Source organism: Octopus sinensis, unplaced genomic scaffold (genome assembly GCF_006345805.1).
Source record: "Octopus sinensis unplaced genomic scaffold, ASM634580v1 Contig06834, whole genome shotgun sequence".
Lineage (NCBI taxonomy): Eukaryota > Metazoa > Mollusca > Cephalopoda > Octopoda > Octopodidae > Octopus > Octopus sinensis.
Window position 1 is genome coordinate 3860 of NW_021829591.1, and position 20472 is coordinate 24331.

Below are 20472 nucleotides of genomic sequence, written 5' to 3' on the forward strand. Positions count from 1 at the left end.
AGCAGAAGAATTATTGAATGCCGTCTATTCCGAACTATCTGAACACTACGTGAATTTCGACTGGCTGCGTGAACGAGCTATATTAGCTCCACTTAATGATGAGGTACTTAATATAAATTTAGATTTATTAATGAAAATCCCTGGCAGAGAAAGAATATATAAATCGGTCGACGTTATTATGGACCATGAAAGGGCCTGCGATAGATTTAAGAGACTACAATTTCCGCTGAAGATAAGTTTTGCTATGACAATAAACAAGGCCCAGGGACAGTCTTTAAAGGTAGTAGGCTTATTTTTAGAGAACGAGTGCTTTTCACATGGCCAGCTGTATGTGGGGTGCTCAAGGGTAGGTAGAAGAGAAATTATTTATATTTGCCAAGGATGGACGGACTGCAAACATCGTTTATCCACAGGCCTTAGAATAAGGTTATATCAAAGCAGGTCGCATTTATATATCTACATAAATTATAGTTATTTAAGGAAACTGCGAGCGTAGCGAGCAGGGCCTCCGCAGGAGCTAGCTCGCAGTGAGCGAAGCGAACTGCTGAGCTAGTTAAAAATAAGATATTGGAAAATATTAAAAAATCACAAAAATATCAGAACAACATTCATTTCATTTTGTAACTTTTTAAAAGTATATTTGTTTTTTCAAGAGTTTCCATAATTAAATAGTTCTTAAAAATCTTTTACTTGTTTATTTTGGAATCTGAATTTCATTAACTTGTCTTTCTAAAAAGTATTTACATTGCAAACAGGTTGTTTTATTAAAAATAATATTTTTACATTTTAAAATCTTTTATTTTTGATAATTTATAATTCAATTTTTCAACCGGAGGATATCATTGTTGTGCTGTGTTTGAAATTTATCAAAAAGAATGAGTCCTGATGATTTGGTCGAATCAATTGAAAAACTCTACGAGGCGGAACTACTAGATGATGCTTATAGACTGGTAAATTGTTGAATTTTTAACTTTAGAGTGGTTTATGGCTTTCAATGTTTAATAACGACAAATCAGATATTTTAAGGGCCCGCGTCCATAAAATCCTTGCAGATTGCCTTTGTGCCAATAATGAGTTTAAATCAGCGATTGTTTACTTTTTAAATGACTTTTTTAGGAGAATTATAATAGAGTGTTGTACATTCGAAAATTACTTAAATTAACAAATAAGCAAGCACTACAAGTTATTTTAATCGATTTATAATAATAAGATCAAAATAGACGATACTGAGATTTGTTTCAAGCTTTACAAATGCCACGTTGGGATGAAAAACTATGAGGATGCTCGGAAAATAGTATTCAAATATAATTACCTATTTAAAATGAACTTAAAATTTACTGCTAATAGTTAGAGACAGTTCCTTCTAAGTACCGCAATGTGAAAATAACCAATGCATTGGCCAGACTATATGAAAACCATGGACAAGATAGAACAGCCCAGACGTATTACAAAGAGGTTATAAGGTTTAAAAATTATAAAAATAAATTCACAGGGAGTTTCCACTTGCATTAGACGCAATAGTCAAATTGTCGTCTTTGGGTGGGAAAACAGGCGATATGGCGGGAATTTTTCTTGAGAATTTTCCAACTCAGTCACGAATTGATTGGTAGTTCCTTTTTAATTATTTCAGGGTATCACTTTATCTAAAAGCAGAAAATTTGAAGTATACGGGGTACTATATAAGTGCTGCTGAAATATTGAGAACTTTATCAATGGATGTATTAGATTTTTAAATTATTATTTATTCAAAAGAGTCATAATACATATTTTATAAAAATAATTAGTTAACATGTTTATCCTATAGTCCTCATTGAAATTTAATATGGACATTATATTGTTATTGGCCGAATGTGAATACTTTTCTGGGAATTACGATAATGCGATGAATGCATACTCATTGGCTCTTTCCAAGAATTATCATCAAGTAAGGAGAATGGAGATTTACTCCTCTCTTTTATACTTTTCTTTAAACAAACAAGAACTTTCAAAGTTTGCCATTTGTATTTACGTATTTAGATTTATATCTAGACTTAACGAATCATCCCCAAATAGTAAGGAATTGGCCATTGCCCATGGATTTTATGCTCTTTTCATAAAGAAACTGTCCCGGGCTTTTATATTTGCTAACAAAGTCTGAATGTACTTTTAAATACGTAGGAAAGGCTCTGGAAGAAGATCAGTGGAATAGTGAAGCACGATTGTTGAAAGGAATTTCGTTCTACAATTCTAGAAGACGCAAGTTAGCTACAGCCGAGTTTTCGCGGCTATATCAGATTTTTCCGTGCCGTTATGAGATTGTGAAGGGTTAGATTGTTAATAATAACATTTATTTAGGGGTCCTGGACTGTCATAATGCAAACGGGGATAATAAAAGTGCTTTAATGCTGGCTCAAAACGTCAAAAAGAACATAATCTCCAATCCAAAGTTTGCTATTGTACGAAAAATTATGTTTCATAATATTTGTAGCTCTACGCTAATACAATCACAAACAACAACAGAGATCTCCCTTCAATTGAAAAGGTAATTAGTTTTTTATTCTCACTATTTGTTCTGTCTATAAAATCGGAATAAATGTTATATAAATCGTTATCCAGGCATGCTCATTCCTCGAGGGCGTTCTGAAGAATCATTCGGATTGTTTTGAAGTGCTTTACTGTTTGGTGGATTTGTTTGTGAAGTGTGGCCATTTCAGGCGTGCAAGTGAAGTTTTAAAGGACACGCTGAGAGTTTATAGCAATACAAAATTGCATTGTAAATATGGATGTGTACTGCTAAAAATGAAAAATTCTAGAGATGCGATGGAACATTTTAACAAGGCATTGCTGTACCATTTAAATGATAAATGATGGCTCAGTTTAGACCCGTCTAACGTGGAGGCTAGGAAAGCTGTCCTCTCTGTTGATGTTGGTTGTTTTTCTGACGTTTCTACTCAGTTTGATATGGATATGGAACTACAAGATTTGGTTTTTGTATTTTTTAATTCGTAGGCGCATGATAGTGACATTGAAAACGAGTTTCCTTAACTTTGATTTTTTTGTTTTTTGTTATAGAAATTTTGTCTTAGATTAATTAATATAATAAATTTGTTTTCTAATTTTTATGAGTAGTGATGGCTGCGATCATAGCACAGTTTTTGGTACTTTGTGCGCCCTCTGTGGATGTGATGTTTGCAGGTTAACTTCAATAAGCAAAAACGAATTTTAGTGATCAAGATGATCACAGATTGCCAATATTACCACAAAATATTACTTTGAAAGTAACACCTGAGGTACAAATTTTTTATAACTTTAAATTTTCTTAGGTTTCGCACGAGTTTAGGAAATCTGACAGAGACCGTTTGATTAAATCTAAAAAACTTATTTTGATTCTTGATTTGGATCATACATTAGTGCATTCAAGTACGAACCGATTTACACACCAATCGGTGCCTATTCTGGATGTTTGACTCAGTAATAACAATTCTAGGATATTCACGAGCTTAAAAACAAATATGGGGCAACAATATTTGTTAAAATAAGACCAAAAGTCGATGAGTTTTTAAAATCAGTTTCTTTGTTATATGAGCTGTACGTTTGTTCTTTGGGGGACCGCTCGTACGTTAAAAAAATATGTAATATTATCGATCCTTCCGGGGAATTATTCCATGGACGAATTTTATCTAGAGATGAATTTTTGATGGAAACCAAAAAATCAATTTTCGAGTAATTTACATAATTCTCAATGATAGCAAGTTATTTTCCTGCGGGGTGGAGATGATATGTGTTGTTGATGATAGGGAGGATGTTTGGGAGTTTTCTTCCAATGTTATTAGAGTCAAGCCGTTTGTTTTTTTCAAGGAAGAAAATAGTCCTCCTTTTGATGAATCGGCTTGCGAAGAATCTTATTTAATCTCTCTTTCAAATTTTTTGAAAACTATTCATTTAAGATTTTTCGAAGATCCTGTTACCGGAGATATGCGTGCGATCATCCCGAGTGAATTTAATAGAGGCAAATAATTATGTATATCACAATATTTTCTATTGATTAGATTTTTTAATACATGCTGTTTCTTTATTTTGTTTTTAAATAATTATTTTATACTTTTTCGTAAATACTTTTAAAACACAAGACCTTATCTTACTGTTTACGACTAAAAATTGTTTGTTTTGTAATGTTTTTTCATGTATTAATAATTAAAAGTATTGCAAATTGCACAGGTATTAATAATTGTTACAGTAAATAGAGATACCAGGAAATAGCGATCCGAAGTAAAATAATTATAAAATTTTATATTGTCCAAATAGAGAAATCTATAAAGACAAATACTGTGCAGGACGATTTTTTCGTTAATTTGATAATTTTATAAATTAATAAATAGCTTACTACAAAATCTGCTTTAAAATCGTACAGGAATAATGAAAATATTTGCTTAAGAATAGATTCGTTTATTGTTTGAATTGTTAATTTTTTTAAATGTTTAAATGACGCTTTTTGTTAACAATTTAGTCAATTTCGCGTTTAAATCTTTATGGAGTGTATTTTAGTTTCGATTTCATTTTATTTAAACAAAAATGAAAATATGGAAAAGTAATTCAAATTCTTTTTTTTTTGAAATAGCAAATAGTTGTCTATTTTCGATTGCAATCATAAAAGAACAAAAATTTAAGATATAAAGAAGTTTATTCCGAAACAAAATTTTTATAGTTTTCCAACGATAGCTAGTCTATTAATATCGATCTCGTAAGGGGCCTCATGATTGATCAACATATTCGTCGAACTAATTTGGACCCTGTCGTGCTGTAAATCCAACGACAGTATATTCAGTACAATCCAAATGTTCGTGGAATGGTCGACGGCGTGTTGTTGTATTCGTATCTGTGTCGGTGTGGATGACCACTTTCGTCCCCCAGAGAAAGTCAAGGATATCATTCCTCCAATTAGATCGTCTCCTCATGGATTCAGCAGCACTATTAGTATTCCTCCTCGCAATATCTCGTAAATCTTCGGCTGCTGCAGAAGCTACTACAAGTCGATCCATCTCGTTGTCGTTTGTTTCCACATCAAGTCCATGTAGTTCTTGTTGAATTTGCTCGGTTCTTGGCTCTTCATTGTAGTCAAGTTGATTGATGGAATCAATATATTCAATGAGTGCCTGAGTATGACCTCGAGCCATTTGTTCTCTAATCCGTGGGCCATACATCAAATGAACAGAGAGAAAAGCGCGTTGTAGAGTGTATCCTTGTATTATATGCGTATGTTATATTTCGAGGATATCAATCCAACGAAATCCATTCCCGTTGGTTAATAACGTCGAACTGAGCATCCATTTGAGTGTCTGATTAAGTCGTTCCACTTGACCCTGTATCCAGGGACATCGGGCCCTCCCCTGACATGGCGAATTCCAAATTCTTCGCACAACTGCGTCATCCGCGAGTTGCAGAATTCAAGTCCATTGTCGGTATGTATTATGAATACTTCCCCCAAAGAAAGAACAACACTTCGTATCCTCGGTATCACATCAGCCGAGTTCTTTGATTTCAGTGCTGAAGTCCAACAGTATTTCGTAAACGAGTCCATTATCACCAGCAACCATTTTTCGCCACTATTTTGATCGCTGTAATATCTTAGGTCCACAAGATCGATAATCAGCCTTTCTCGTGAAAACTTGGCAATTATTGGAGTAATTTGTCTCCTGGTTGCGAGCGTACGACGAGCTATGCAAGTTGTACTACGGATCGCTATTTCCTGGAATCCCTATTTACTGCGACAATAATTTTATGTGTTTGAGCAAATACCTTTATAATTAGAAAATTTGAGTCAATAAAATCTTAATTTCATTAAATATTTTTTTTAATAGAGGATTTTAATTGTCAAAATTAGTTAATAACTTTATAAATTAAATATTCTTTACTCAAGTATTTTCAGCATGCCTTTCCTTCCGAATTTCTGAATCATAGTTAACGGAGTTTCAGAATATCGATTTTTAGTGTTCAGATCTGCTCCAATGGTTTTTAGATATAAAAGAGAGCTATCATTTCCATATTCAATCGCGTAGTGCACAGGTGTTTGCAGTTCGTTATTCCGAATATTAATGTCAGCATTATGCTGTAAAAGTATTCGAATAATGTCCAAATTCCCTTCGATATTAATTGTTTTTATACCTAGTATTGCTGCCCAATGGAGTGGAGCTAAGCCACCACATTCAGTATCTTTAAAATTTGGATTATAGCTTTCGTTTTTCAAAAGATATTCTACTCTTGTCTTATTTTGAGAAAAAACTGCATGGTGCAGTTCAAATTGATAATTATTATCTATTTTTAAAAAAGAATTTTCTAAATTAAAATGATTCAATCCATGAACCTTTTCCTAGGTTATTTTTTTTCATGTGTAACAATAATTAATTTGCTCTATTTTATGCGGTTTTTTTTATTTATTAACAATATCAATAATCAATAAATTTAAATAATTGGCAGAAATTGACGACATTAACAAAACAAACAATTGGTTAGAAGTGCCGATTCGCTTATTAATTTTAGAATAAGCGCATAAATCGGTTTCAAACTCACAATCAACTGTATTAAATCAGTTGAATCAAGTGACTAAAGTACCATATTATAAAACGGGAGTATTTTATGATAATTAATTTTTGTTGAAAAAACTTATGTAAGAGACTACTATTCTATAAATTTTATTTTAGACATGTTCGGTCAAAACTGTCAAAAAAATTATTCAATGATAAATTATCGACTTTGATGAGCTTATGAAAATTTCATGTTCGGACAGTTGAGCGTCGACAGCTGAGTTAGTACAACTTGCCCAGATTAGCTCAACCAAATCTTAATATGCCAAAACTGGGTTTCTAGCGATTCTGTATCTGCTATTTGTTTATTTATATACAATTTTTTTTATTTGTTCGCTTAACTCTTAAAAAACATAATAATTATTCTACAAAAGAATTTCATTTAATCACACTAAGTAAATTCATGGCTTACCCGTCTTTGGTCTTTAAATAAATAAAATAAAATAAGAAATAATTTTAACACGGCGTGATGTAGTAGGTTGATGTTACTACACGATCTTGTTTAATTTGACAATTGGTATTTTAGATACTCGACTCGGAATGTCTCGAAAGGGATAGATTCAATGTGCATTCTTTCAAAGGCTCCAATCAGATTATAATGTCCGTCTTGAAAGTTATCTGAACAGCATTCTGTTGCCATTGGCACGACGTCTCCATAAAACTAAATTTGATATTCTACATATTTTAACATTAAAAACAATTACAAGTCTATATACGTAATTTAGTAATTACGCAAACAGCTTGAAAACAATAATTTTGTTTATTAACAAAACTCTTTGTCAAATTGAGAATATCACGAAATAAATAATCTGAACTTTTTAAAACAAAGACATAATCAAAACTTTTAACTTCCCTGACTGTTCTATTTTGGAATAATATTTTTAAAAATTCTCAGTTATATAAAAAAGTAATTTTTTCATTCTTTTATAAACAAAAGTGGTAATATTTATATTTTAAAATACTTCAATCAGAAGTTCTCAATCTTGGTTCCTAGGAATTTTAAAAAACTAAAAATATATTAAGGTTAAAACTAATTGTGTAATTAAGTATAAACCAGAAATATTAAAATTAACTTGATTTCATTCCGTCATCCTGCCAGACACAAAACAATATGGACCGGAATCAGAAAGGATTCAAGTGGAAATTACATACAAATATTTAACCAAATAGACTATATTCTCTGCAAAGCTGCCCATAGACATCTACTTCTGAATTCGCGGTCATATGGGGGACTGGAGGCAAATAGTGACCACAAGCTAGTAATAACACGCATCGGACTATACAAGTCATACAAACAACTGAAAAAACCTAAGTATGACAAACGAGAAAGCTATAATCTTGAACTATTACACGATGAAAATTTCAGACAGAAGTATGCAAACAAACTACAAGTAGAACTCGACGATATTGACACAACAAAACTTGCAAATACGATATGGGATGCAGTGACCAGTTCAATGAAGAGGACAGCATTAAATGTTGTTGGAATCAATCAAAAGCAACACAAATTTCACAACAACGAGATTTTCTCTCTTTCAGAAAACCAGAAACCCTTGAGGTTAAGAATACAGAACTCCAGAAATTTGGAAGACATAAGGGATCTTCGAAAATCACGGAACCTGACATTACTAAATATCAAGAAAATACAAAAAACGCTAGTATACAAAGAAACAGAAGAACAACTCCAAAACATGGCAAAGCAAAAAGACGGGCAAGAATGTTTATGGCTATGAGACTGTTAATGAAAAAGTAGAAAAAAAACTCGATTACTGCCTGGGACACCACGGGTGTTACCATCATCGACAACAAAAGTAAAAGAGATGCTATATCTAGATTCTACTACAAAATGCTTAACTGGGAGGATGAGTCAGGGTTCAAACCCTACCCACATACTGCAGGGGGACTAAGCTGCCCAATAAACACCTGCGAAATATTGGATGCAATCAAGAAACTAAAAATCGGCAGGTCTGGGGGACCAGATAATATCCCACCTGAACTAGTAAAATACGCACAAGTGAAGCTTGCTGAAATCATTGCATACATTCTGAACAAAGCATTTGAGCAGAACAACCAGCTGGACCTCGGCAAAGGATGGTTAATTCCACTAAAGAAACCCGGAAAACAAAAAGGACCTTTACCCAACTTAAGACCTATAACGACAAGGTGGAAAATTATCTATCTCCGGGGCAAAGTGGATTCAGAACTGGAAGGTTATGTGGACGCACAAATGGACCGGTGATTTATGTCAAAATATAAACGGTATACTGAGATTCTCGGAATTGATATGTCCAGAGCATTCGATACTGAGACTGGACAACCTCGCTCCGTCAAACATCGCCATGGAAAACTATTTTGCCCAATCCAAAGGAGCTTTCCGTAGAAGACCTAGAGTCACTCTACCTACCGCGTTAAACGAAGACTTGAATGGAGTAAACAAAAGACTGAAAAGTGGGGACGATCTCGATTCATTACGGACTATACCAAAGAACAGGGGGGCATGGAAACGGATGTGTGAGGATACTGGCTGTGGCACAAGGAAAACTTAATTAAATTTATGATTTTCCGATTGTGCTATATAATAATTAACGTGGTGAATCATTCTACTAATGGTTGATAAGAATTGACGTTTTGGTCGGATTCTTACGTTGAATTTGGATTCACTAAATTCATTGCCTTAAATAATGAAATAAAGACAAAATGCATGATTTGCCATAGAATTTTGGGAACCAATTAACTGAAACCGTCTCAACTTAGGTGCCAAAAAAAGTGCGTACATCCAGAAAATTGTTGCTAAAAAGGTAGCGCTGACTTTAACATTATTTTACCCCCTCTGGTTATAAAAACTATTTCATGGTTTAACAAGATTTTTCATAAACCAAGACAAACAAACTTGAACAAATTGTATAAAGACGATAATATAAAAAACTAGCTCAGCAGTTCGCTTCGCTCACTGCGAGCTAGCTCCTGCGGAGGCCTGCTCGCTACGCTCGCAGTTTCCTTAAATAACTATAAATTTATGTAGATATATAAATGCGACCTGCTTTGATATAACCTTATTCTAAGGCCTGTGGATAACGATGTGTTTGCAGTCCGTCCATCCTTGGCAAATATAAATAAATTTCTCTCTTCTACCTACCCTTGAGCACCCCACATACAGCTGGCCATTTGAAAAGCACTCGTTCTCTAAAAATAAGCCTACTACCTTTAAGACTGTCCCTGGGCCTTGTTTATTGTCATAGCAAAACTTATCTTCAGCGGAAATTGTAGTCTCTTAAATCTATCGCAGGCCCTTTCATGGTCCATAATAACGTCGACCGATTTATATATTCTTTCTCTGGCAGGGATTTTCATTAATAAATCTAAATTTATATTAAGTACCTCATCATTAAGTGGAGCTAATATAGCTCGTTCACGCAGCCAGTCGAAATTCACGTAGTGTTCAGATAGTTCGGAATAGACGGCATTCAATAATTCTTCTGCTGTTTCTACGAAAATACATAATTCTTCCGGTAGCCTAATTTTCTGGTCGTGCATTTCTGAAGTGATTGCCCCATTTCCAATATCTAGAAGGATTTGTGGGAATATGCTATTAACGCCTTGTAAATGTGCATTTACATTTACATCTAAGCTAACCTTTTTCACGTGTGTCCACAAATATGACGATTTGAGGCAGGCATTCAATTCACCCGCTGGTGTCCCTCTTTGAATAATTGGCAGCGTCTGTCTAAAATCACCTGCCAATACAACTAATGCTCCCCCAAACAAATGGTCGCTACAATTCTTGATATCTCTATATGTTCGGTCAACTGCTTGAATGCGCCTTTATGAGCCATCGTACATTCATCCCAAACATTAACCTAGAATGCATAATTCTATTACCCGTAGTTGAGTCTAACAGCAGTCCTGACCTTGTTCAGCTGTTGTCTAAGTTCCCTCACCATTTAAGCACATCTTCCCTCGTTTTTCTTTTTTTGTTATATGGTTCATATTCTCTTGTTTTTAACATTCTCAGATCTCTCTTTATAGGACATGCTTATGATTTTGTAAACGCGAATCAGTAATTTATATTAAATTTTCTACGTAAATTTATTTAGTGAAATTTATGTAAAGTGTATTATCCAATCAAAGCCATTATACTTAATTGCCTCTATGTTTAAAGGAATTGAAACTTTAGCATAATCGAACTTGTCTGTTTCGGTAAGAAAATGATAATCAGCTTCATCTTTGTAGTATTATAAGGAAAAAAATTAAAGCCTGTTAAATCAAGGAGATTTAAATATAGGCAAATTGAAATTTACATGACTAATTTAAATTTTTTTTGCCTCTATCTTTTAAGAAATCTAAACAGTAGCATAATCGAATTTGTCAGTTTCGGCAGTTAAAAAGAATCAATTATGTAAATCTCTAATAATTTTTGCTTTTTCCTTTTTAGTGGTTTTCAAAATCTGATAATTGCACAGTATATTCATGGTCGATAACAATTAGAGCTTTTATTTTATTTTTTTAACGAAAATTTAACAAAAAAATTTATGTCATCGAAAAAAGATAGCTAAGCTAATTAATGGCCTCACGAGGCTTGAAGGTTGTGGAGGACCTCATCATGTGAGTCGAGGACTTTCTTGTCGTTCATTTTAACAAAAACGCAGAAAATAATTTTTTTTAATTTTTTGGCTTGAAGGTTTTGGGGGACCACATCATGTGAGTCGAGGACTTTCTTGTTGTTCATTTTAACAAAAACGCAGAAAATAATTTTTTTTAATTTTTTGGCTTGAAGGTTTTGAGGGACCACATCATGTGAGTCGAGGACTTTCTTGTTGTTCATTTTAACAAAAACGCAGAAAATAATTTTTTTTAATTTTTTGGCTTGAAGGTTTTGAGGGACCACATCATGTGAGTCGAGGACTTTCTTGTTGTTCATTTTAACAAAAACGCAGAAAATAATTTTTTTTAATTTTTTGGCTTGAAGGTTTTGGGGGACCACATCATGTGAGTCGAGGACTTTCTTGTTGTTTATTTTAACAAAAACGCAGAAAATAATTTTTTTAATTTTTTGGCTTGAAAGTTTTGGGGGACCACATCATGTGAGTCGAGGACTTTCTTGTTGTTCATTTTAACAAAAACGCAGAAAATAATTTTTTTAATTTTTTACCTTGAAGGTTTTGGGGGACCACATCATGTGAGTCGATGACTTTCTTGTTGTTCATTTTAACAAAAACGCAGAAAATAATTTTTTTAATTTTTTACCTTGAAGGTTTTGGGGGACCACACATCATGTGAGTCGAGGACTTTCTTGTTGTTCATTTTAACAAAAACGCAGAAAATAATTTTTTTAATTTTTTAGCTTGAAGGTTTTGGGGGACCACATCATGTAGTCGCGAGGACTTTCTTGTTGTTCATTTTAACAAAAACGCAGAGAAAATAATTTTTTTTAATTTTTTGGCTTGAAGGTTTTGGGGACCCCACATCATGTGAGTCGAGGACTTTCTTGTTGTTCATTTTAACAAAAACGCAGAAAATAATTTTTTTAATTTTTTAGCTTGAAGGTTTTGGGGGACCACATCATGTGAGTCGAGGACTTTCTTGTTGTTCATTTTAACAAAAACGCAGAAAATAATTTTTTTTTTATTTTTTGGCTTGAAGGTTTTGGGGGACCACATCATGTGAGTCGAGGACTTTCTTGTTGTTCATTTTAACAAAAACGCAGAAAATAATTTTTTTTAATTTTTTGGCTTGAAGGTTTTGGGGGACCACATCATGTGAGTCGAGGACTTTCTTGTTGTTCATTTTAACAAAAACGCAGAAAATAATTTTTTTTAATTTTTTGGCTTGAAGGTTTTGGGGGACCACATCATGTGAGTCGAGGACTTTCTTGTTGTTCATTTTAACAAAAACGCAGAAAGGAAATTTTTTTAATTTTTTGGCTTGAAGGTTTTGGGGGACCACATCATGTGAGTCGAGGACTTTCTTGTTGTTCATTTTAACAAAAACGCAGAAAATAATTTTTTTTAATTTTTTGGCTTGAAGGTTTTGGGGGACCACATCATGTGAGTCGAGGACTTTCTTGTTGTTCATTTTAACAAAAACGCAGAAAATTGACTTGAAGGTTTTGGGGGACCTCATCATCGAGGATATTCTTTCTTATTAAAATTTTTTGACAGGAAGGTTCTTAGAGGATATCAACCTTTTATTGTGCCTCATTATCGAAAACTACAAAAGGGAAGGTTTTGACAATTTGATCTGGTTTGTAACAATTTGAATGTGGGTGTGCACAGACAGACAGACAGACAGACACACAGACAACAGACACACACCATACCATTTTATTATTAGATTAAAGTATTATTCATCTAAAAATTTGTCCCATTGAGCTAGTCTCTTTTGCTCATCCTCTTTGGATTCCGCTACAAAAAACTTTTCCCGCCCATCCCAATGAATAACGCGAACAATACGACTTCTGAAAACATTTTTGTTCATAATTTTCACACACAGGTCGGCTTCATTAACATCTTCAAACGTTATTGTCATAATTCCGCGAGGATTACGCTAAAATAAATCAAAAAATATACGTCAAAAACAGAAACTTTTCGAACCACTCCGAACCTTGAAAAAAGAGAATTAGCATCATTTTTAAGAGAAATTAACAATTGTAAATTATTCTAATGGATTATTTAAGAAAATAAACATCAAATTCTGAAAGATCAAAGCAGTTTTCAACAACTACAGTTTTTTCATGTTTTGGACGTACAAAGCGATCTTTTTCTGGCCTCCAATCAAAAAGCCAGAACATTTTAATAAATTTAAATATACTTTTCTTCCCGCCCTTTAAGACGTTTTTTCTCTTTTTTGGTGAGTTTTCGAGGTCGCTTTGAGGGGTCAAAATTTTCTTTCTTTTCGAATTTTGCTCTCTCTACTTTAATCAAATTCCCGTTGAAATTATAATCATTCAAAATATTCAAGGCAAGTGTCACTGACTCAATCTAAATATATAAATTAAGATAATCATCACACCCTTATGTATGTACAGAGTCCATCTCCCTTGTTAATTCCTTCCTTGGTAGTATATAAGCGTATTTTTAGTTTATTTGACAGTAAATCTTTGGCAATAAGTCCATATTTCTTCATTAATTCTTCAAATTCATCCAAAGTGATATCTTTTGGCAGGTTGCTAACATAAACACTTTTGTTGTTTTCATCATTTACTTCAAACCAGTCTAGAGATATAAATCTATAAAAAAAAGTCAACCCTGATTTGCACTTCGTTTGATCCCAGTATTCACAGGATTTATCGGACACCCACCAATTTCATCTTTTCCCAACACATCAAGCAAATGTTGGTCAATGTCTCCTAATTTTTCTACTTCCTTCTTTTTATGATTCGACCGTTTCTTCGCACTAAAATAAGAATTATTTAATTCGTTAGCTCTACAAACATCTCTTTGGGGTTGTCTATTTCTTGTTGATTTATAGCAGTATCGGGCTGTTCAATTTCATTCGATACTTGTGTTTGTGGATATCCGTAGTTCATTTGGTACATAGCCATAAAATCGTCATCTATCTGATGATCATAACATATAATTTACTTTTGGGAACCATCCGCGTTTCTCTTCATTCCACTCATAATTCACAGAATCGTTAAATTGAAAATCGGATGGAATTTCTGATCGTGGTTTTGTTTCTTCGTCTGTTTCGTGCTCGCTGTTACTATTATTGTTCATTTTTCAAATTTCTAAATTCAACCAGAATTAACAAATAAATTAATAATTTGAAAATATTTTATTAAATTATATAAAATTATAGGTTTATTATTAAAAATATTTATTAATTTTATTAATCTACTGATTTTTAGATTTTTTAAAACTGTTAGAGTATTTTGTCAATGAGATAGTTATTAAATTAAAAGATTTTTTTATTGTTTCCGGCTTTTCAAACATTGGATCTTTGCTTAACGATAAGAATTTAAGATAACTAACGTTTTATTTCAGACAATGTTTAGTTTATATTTTCTCAATTTACCTAAAAATATGAATTGTACGCAACTGCATCTGCAAAGTAATATGATCAAAAGGACGTGACTGATCTCATCAATTTTTTTTCAAAAATAGCACACAAGGAGCACAGGAAATCGGATATATTATCTTTAAACAGCAGACTTAAAAAACAGTTGGCACCTCTCCTTTTCTCGGTAAAAGAGGCATGGGATACTTTGCATTCCACAAAAAAAATACTCTCTTGGTCCAGACAAAATCCCTATTAAAAAATCTTGGTGACGAAGGAGCTACTTTTTTAACAGCTATCTCGATCAACCAAAATGTGAGACCGTTATTATGTAAACAGGCACTAATGAGGCCGATACTAAAATCTGGAAGACCTAGAGACGACCTTGCATTTTTCAGACCGGTTTCCCTGATATACCACATGTCAAAAATCCTAGAGAGGATGCTTCTCGGAACAATAAAAGAAATTTTACCGAAAACCCCTTGTCAACATGGGTTCAAAAATAAGATGTCCATGTCTACACATTTACAAACATGGACGGAGTTCATTTGTATTGGATTTGCAAACAAGCGAGATACTTAGAGACTGTGCTCTGTTTCGTCGAGTTAGATTATATCGAGGAAAGCTCAAACTTTGATCAACAAGATCCTATGTGGACGAATGGGAAAGATGTGCCTCGGAGACTTAAAGTCTAAGTCTAGACTCCTACGCAACGGAGTATCTCAGGGATACCCCCATCCCCGGCTCTTTGATCAAATTTTTTTAGGTGATGGAAAAGCCGGTCTACCTCACGAGGATCGTAAATGCGCATGGAGATTTTGACCCCGAGTTTGCGGAGGAAGTTTTCCGTTTTCGGACCACGAGCACCCGACATCTCCGCCGCAATTGCCAGCCTGAAAAACTCATCCAAAAGACCGGAGTATTCTGTCAGTTTTGTATCTTAATAAAATGAAATTAAAAAAGTTAATCTTAGCTCAAGGTTAATGTATCAGATGCCCAGAGTATCGCCGGCCCATGTGACAATAATAAAAAACGTTCCGAACCGGCTCCTCTGAAGAATCTGATTAAGCGAATGCCAGATTACCAGCCAATGTTGTGGTTTCAAAAACAACTCCCATCCTTAGCTTCACTCTGCTTTATTCAGTTATTCAGTTGCTGATTCCCTATTGGCAATTGATAATGTTCTTAAAGATTCGCTTCCGCTTATAATAAACATCAGATTGATGGATGACAGCTTTTGATTTTAATGCTATTTATGTTATTTCTCTTAATCAGAATATTTCATACTCTCTTACTTCACTTTCTCATAATTTACGACTTACCCAAAATTTACAAATATGTGTAAGATCAACTCAATCAACACCGCATTTGAATCTGTATATTATTATATCTCTTTACAAAGACCCGTAGTCATTTTAGCTCCGTACAGGCAAAACACACACTTTATTTTTTAAGTAAAAAACAGTTAATGTTTAACTAATCGTAGAACCAAAGAATGTTCTTGAGTTATTTTTCTTGTGTAACGCTCCAGTTCCGCACTGATAACGGCGTTACTTGTCAAGCCTTTTAACGTCGTATAGATGCACGGAGGCTTCCACTAGATGAACAGGAGCGAGAGTCAAACCCGTGACCTAAGTCACTTTTGGCCCGTACTTATCTTCATAACTCTACCTTATCCCAAATTGACTAATATGTGGACGATTAACCAAATTAAGACACACAGTTGAATCTTTAAGAAATGTTTTTTTTCACTCGAGAAACCACTTGAAATTTTCAATACTTTAATTAACCTTTTACTTTGAAAATAAAACGTGCGACCTGCCTTTGCGGAGCTATAGAATACTATGCTCTGGGGAAAAGGCTATATTAATTATTATTGATTTAATTACAAATAAAACAACATTTTTATCAGCAATTATTCTCTAAAGTAAGAAAAATTTGCAATCCTTTCGATTTTTTGGTAATAGTGATTATTATGAATCCGATTTAAAATGCAATCACGATTATGGTAAGTTCTGAAATATAATTATGCATTTTTACTTATAATAGATAAGACCAACGAAAAATCCACATGTTAATATATATAGTCTATTAGCTCGATCCAAAGAGGAGCCACGAAAACATGGCAACAAATCAACATCACGACCTTTCTTTACCATAAATATCAATTCAATAACAATTCTATATATCAATAAATACTAAATTAAAAAATTTTCTTTTTTGAAAGAGTTATATGTTCTTTGAACTTACAAACTTTTGTTATCTTGAAGACTTTACTTTTGGCGGACTTTTAGAGGTCGTTTACTTCTATTGGGCTCGCCCTGAAAGGTTCGAAATCTGAACTAATCTGCCTGTCCGGGAATTCATCTGAATTCGAATCTTTTTTTTCTACTTCATGTTAAGCACTTAAGCATCACCGCTTTTCACGATTTTGTTATCCTCAGTTTGGCAATCAGTGCACTAGAAAGGCTCCTGTGACAAGAAACATAAAGTAGAAATCTTTATTTCATGTATTCGCAAACTCAAATCTTATCTGGGGCTTTTCCTACTGAAAACTTTTTTTTATCCCGAAACTTACTTTCCTTATGCACTCATCGCTCTACTTTCTCGAGCAAAAGCAAATATCTCATCTTGATATTCTTCTTCCCTTTTCTGAACAGTGAAAGTTGTCGGAATATACTGCAGGTGCGACAAATGGGTTTCTCATGGACTTAAAATCCCGGAAATCCTCTCAGTTCAAAGGAATTGAGATAATACTTTTTTCTCACACATACTTGAAACTATTCGCTTATTCGCCGACCAATCGCAGTTGGCATATATTAAATGCGCTTGTCAACCACATTTGGTTGATTGGCTCAATGCGTTACCGATCTCGTCAGCCGGTATATTCCTGAACAACGAATCGATCGGTATCGTCATCTGTATACGCCTTGGCATTGAGATTTGCCAGCCACATTGCTGCAGGTTTGGCAAACTCATCGACAGGAGAAGATTACACCTTCTTTCTTGTAGCCTCAGTGCTGGCAGGTTCCCCAGGCACGCTTCACTTAAAGCACGCGCTTAGCGCCGCTGGATTCCCTTCAGTATTAGAACCATTTGGGCGAGAGCGTGGTGACGGAAAACGTCCTGACGGGTCAATATTATTACCGTTCAAGATGGGATTTGCCCTCGTATGGGATGTAACTTGTGTTGACTCGTTTTTTTATCATCACTCATAGACTCGCTTCTCGCCCTGGAACGGCCTCCACTTTTGCAGAAATTAAGAAAATCGCAAAGTATGCATCCTTGGTCGACACTTGTTGCTTCGTCCCAGTAGGGGTAATTGTGGGGGTAATTGTCCCAAAAGCTCTCAGGAGTCACGACAGTCACGAAACGAGCTGGCTTTTTCAAAGGATATCGCTCGAGATGGAAATTGCCTGTTCATTCGCTCAGCGACTAATCTAAGTTAAACTTTCCTTTTTTCACATTTCTTTGCAAAAAAAGTTAAATCTAAGATAATTTAATTTTCGAGTTGTGATAAACACGATTATTCAACAATTATTTATACAATATTTAATATTAGCTGTTATGACACTTTAATTAAAGCACATAATAACTTTATCTGAAAGGGTAATAAAGACTGAGGAACTCGCCGTAAATCCCCTTCTAAAGGAGTAATTTTCAATAATAAGGAGAGAAAATCTCAATTAAATACAGTAAAGTCCATCGAATCCGCCGACTCTCGAATCCGCCATACCATCGAATCCGTCAATTATAATTAATAAATTCTCTTATCCGCCATTTTTCCTAGAAAAATTCTCGAATCCGCCATATTTTTTATAATGAATCCGCCATGTGTCCTAATTTAAATAATTTTTTTAATTAAATTTACTGATATAAATCAATTTATTAACACGTTACATCTGTCTTTGTTGTTGTATTAATGAAACGTAACTGTACAAGACTAAAAAACAATCAAAAAATTGAGATTTTGAAGTTTATTCAAACAAATAATGAACTATCTTCACTAAAAATTCTGAGATTTTTTCAAAAAAATACAACTTGCCTGTTTCTCGCCGATCTATTGATGATCTGAAAAGTAAAAGAGGATCTAACATTATGTTTCATAACCTAAGATCTGACATTTCCCGCAAACAATATTTAAAGTTTGCTGAAATCGATGATAATACTATTGCTTGGGTCAATTCAATGGATCTTAAGGAGCCATTTTAAATGATAGGATTATTACTGAGAAAGCAAAAGCCTTTGCATTGAATCTCGGGATTACTGAATTCAAAGGAAGCAAAGGGTGGTTAGAAGATGAAGATTGGAAAGTACAAGGAGCTCTCTGAACGGTATCTGTTCACTCCCATCGCCGTCGAGACTTCCGGCGTCATCGGCGAAAAGTCTCTTTCCTTTCTAAAAAAGCTTGGCCGCATGATCTCCATAAACGGGGAGACCCACGCGAGTCCAAGTGGCTTTTCGAAAGGATTTCCTTGGCCATAGTACGTGGAAACTGTGTTTCCATTTACGATGCCGGGAATTTAGTTAGTTAATAACTATTGTTAATTACATTTAACTTTTTGACAAAAAAAAAAAAAAAATGCATGGAGAATCTGCAACGCCAAATTTTGACCCTAATTTAGTATCAGATTCATTGAATTAATCAAAAATAAAATCAGTCTTTACGGAGCTCAAAATGTTTATAATGCCGATGAAACTGGCTTATTTTACAAAATGATACCGTCTAAGAGTGTTTGTAAAACCATTAAATCTGGCTATAAAGTCCTGAAAGACAGAGTTTTGTTATGTTATGTACAAATGTTGACGGTACAGATAAGCGAACACCCTTACTAATTGGGTTGTTTAAAAATCCAAGATGTTTCAAGAATTTCGATATCAAAAAATCTTAATAATAAAATGGTATGGTGTGTGTCTGTCTGTGTGTGCACACCAACTTCAAATTGGCAATACGATGTCCTCGACTTACATGATGAGGTCCTTAAAACCTTCCCCCCAAAAAAATTAAAAAAAAATTTTCTGCATTTTGGTAAAATGAACAACTACAATGTCCTCGACTTACATGATGAAGTCCTTAAAACCTTCCCCCCAAACAAATTAAAAAAAAATTTTCTGCATTTGGTTAAAATGAACAACTACAATGTCCTCGACTTACATGATGAAGTCCTTAAAACCTTCCCCCCAAAAAAAATTAAAAAAAAATTTTCTGCATTTTGGTTAAAATGAACAACTACAATGTCCTCGACTTACATGATGAAGTCCTTAAAACCTTCCCCCCAAAAAAATTAAAAAAAAATTTTCTGCATTTTGGTTAAAATGAACAACTACAATGTCCTCGACTTACATGATGAAGTCCTTAAAACCTTCCCCCCCAAAAAAAATTAAAAAAAAATTTTCTGGATTTTGGTTAAAATGAACAACTACAATGTCCTCACCTTACATGATGAAGTCCTTAAAACCTTCCCCCCAAAAAAATTAAAAAAAAATTTTCTGCATTTTGGTTAAAATGAACAACTACAATGTCCTCGACTTACATGATGAAGTCCTTAAAACCTTCCCCCCAAAAAAATTAAAAAAAAATTTTCTGCATTTTGGTTAAAATGAACACACTACAATTCCTCAACTTACATGATGAAGTCCTTAAAACCTTCCCCCCAAAAAAATTAAAAAAAAATTTTCTGCATTTTGGTTAAAATGAACAACTACAATGTCCTCCAACTTACATGATGAGTCCTTAAAACCTTCCCCCCAAAAAAAATTAAAAAAAAATTTTCTGCATTTTGGTTAAAATGAACAACTAAATGTCCTCGACTTACATGATGAAGTCCTTAAAACCTTCCCCCCCAAAAAATTAAAAAAAAATTTTCTGCATTTTGGTTAAAATGAACAACTACAATGTCCTCGACTTACATGATGA

The 20472-nt window shown here is 33.9% G+C and overlaps 1 protein-coding gene and 1 long non-coding RNA gene across 2 annotated transcripts; one reads left to right on the forward strand and one right to left on the reverse strand.

Annotated features, from left to right (window-relative positions):
* Nucleotides 1-2210: 2210 nt before the first annotated feature.
* LOC115227664 lies at nt 2211-2965 on the forward strand. The gene is made up of 5 exons (XR_003883148.1): nt 2211-2304; nt 2335-2435; nt 2468-2521; nt 2596-2825; nt 2856-2965. It is a non-coding gene; the product is annotated as an uncharacterized LOC115227664 (long non-coding RNA).
* A 10392-nt stretch (nt 2966-13357) lies between these two features.
* Nucleotides 13358-14109, reverse strand: LOC115227665 (HIV Tat-specific factor 1 homolog). Its single transcript, XM_029798422.2, has 4 exons — nt 13991-14109; nt 13804-13952; nt 13569-13771; nt 13358-13537 (listed from the first exon to the last, which is right to left on the reverse strand). Exons 1-4 carry the CDS (start codon nt 14098-14100, stop codon nt 13358-13360), a joined length of 642 nt encoding a protein of 213 aa, XP_029654282.2. The 5' UTR covers nt 14101-14109.
* Between the last annotated feature and the right edge of the window lie 6363 nt (nt 14110-20472).

Coding starts and splice junctions, on each gene's coding strand:
- LOC115227665 (XM_029798422.2), bottom strand. CDS start 14,100: ATGGCTATGTACCAAATGAACTACGGATATCCACAAACACAAGTATCG. Junction 13,772..13,803: donor CAAACGAAGTGCAAATCAGG/GTTGACTTTTTT, acceptor TTATATCTCTAG/ACTGGTTTGAAGTAAATGAT. Junction 13,538..13,568: donor GACTCTGTACATACATAAGG/GTGTGATGATTA, acceptor TTATATATTTAG/ATTGAGTCAGTGACACTTGC.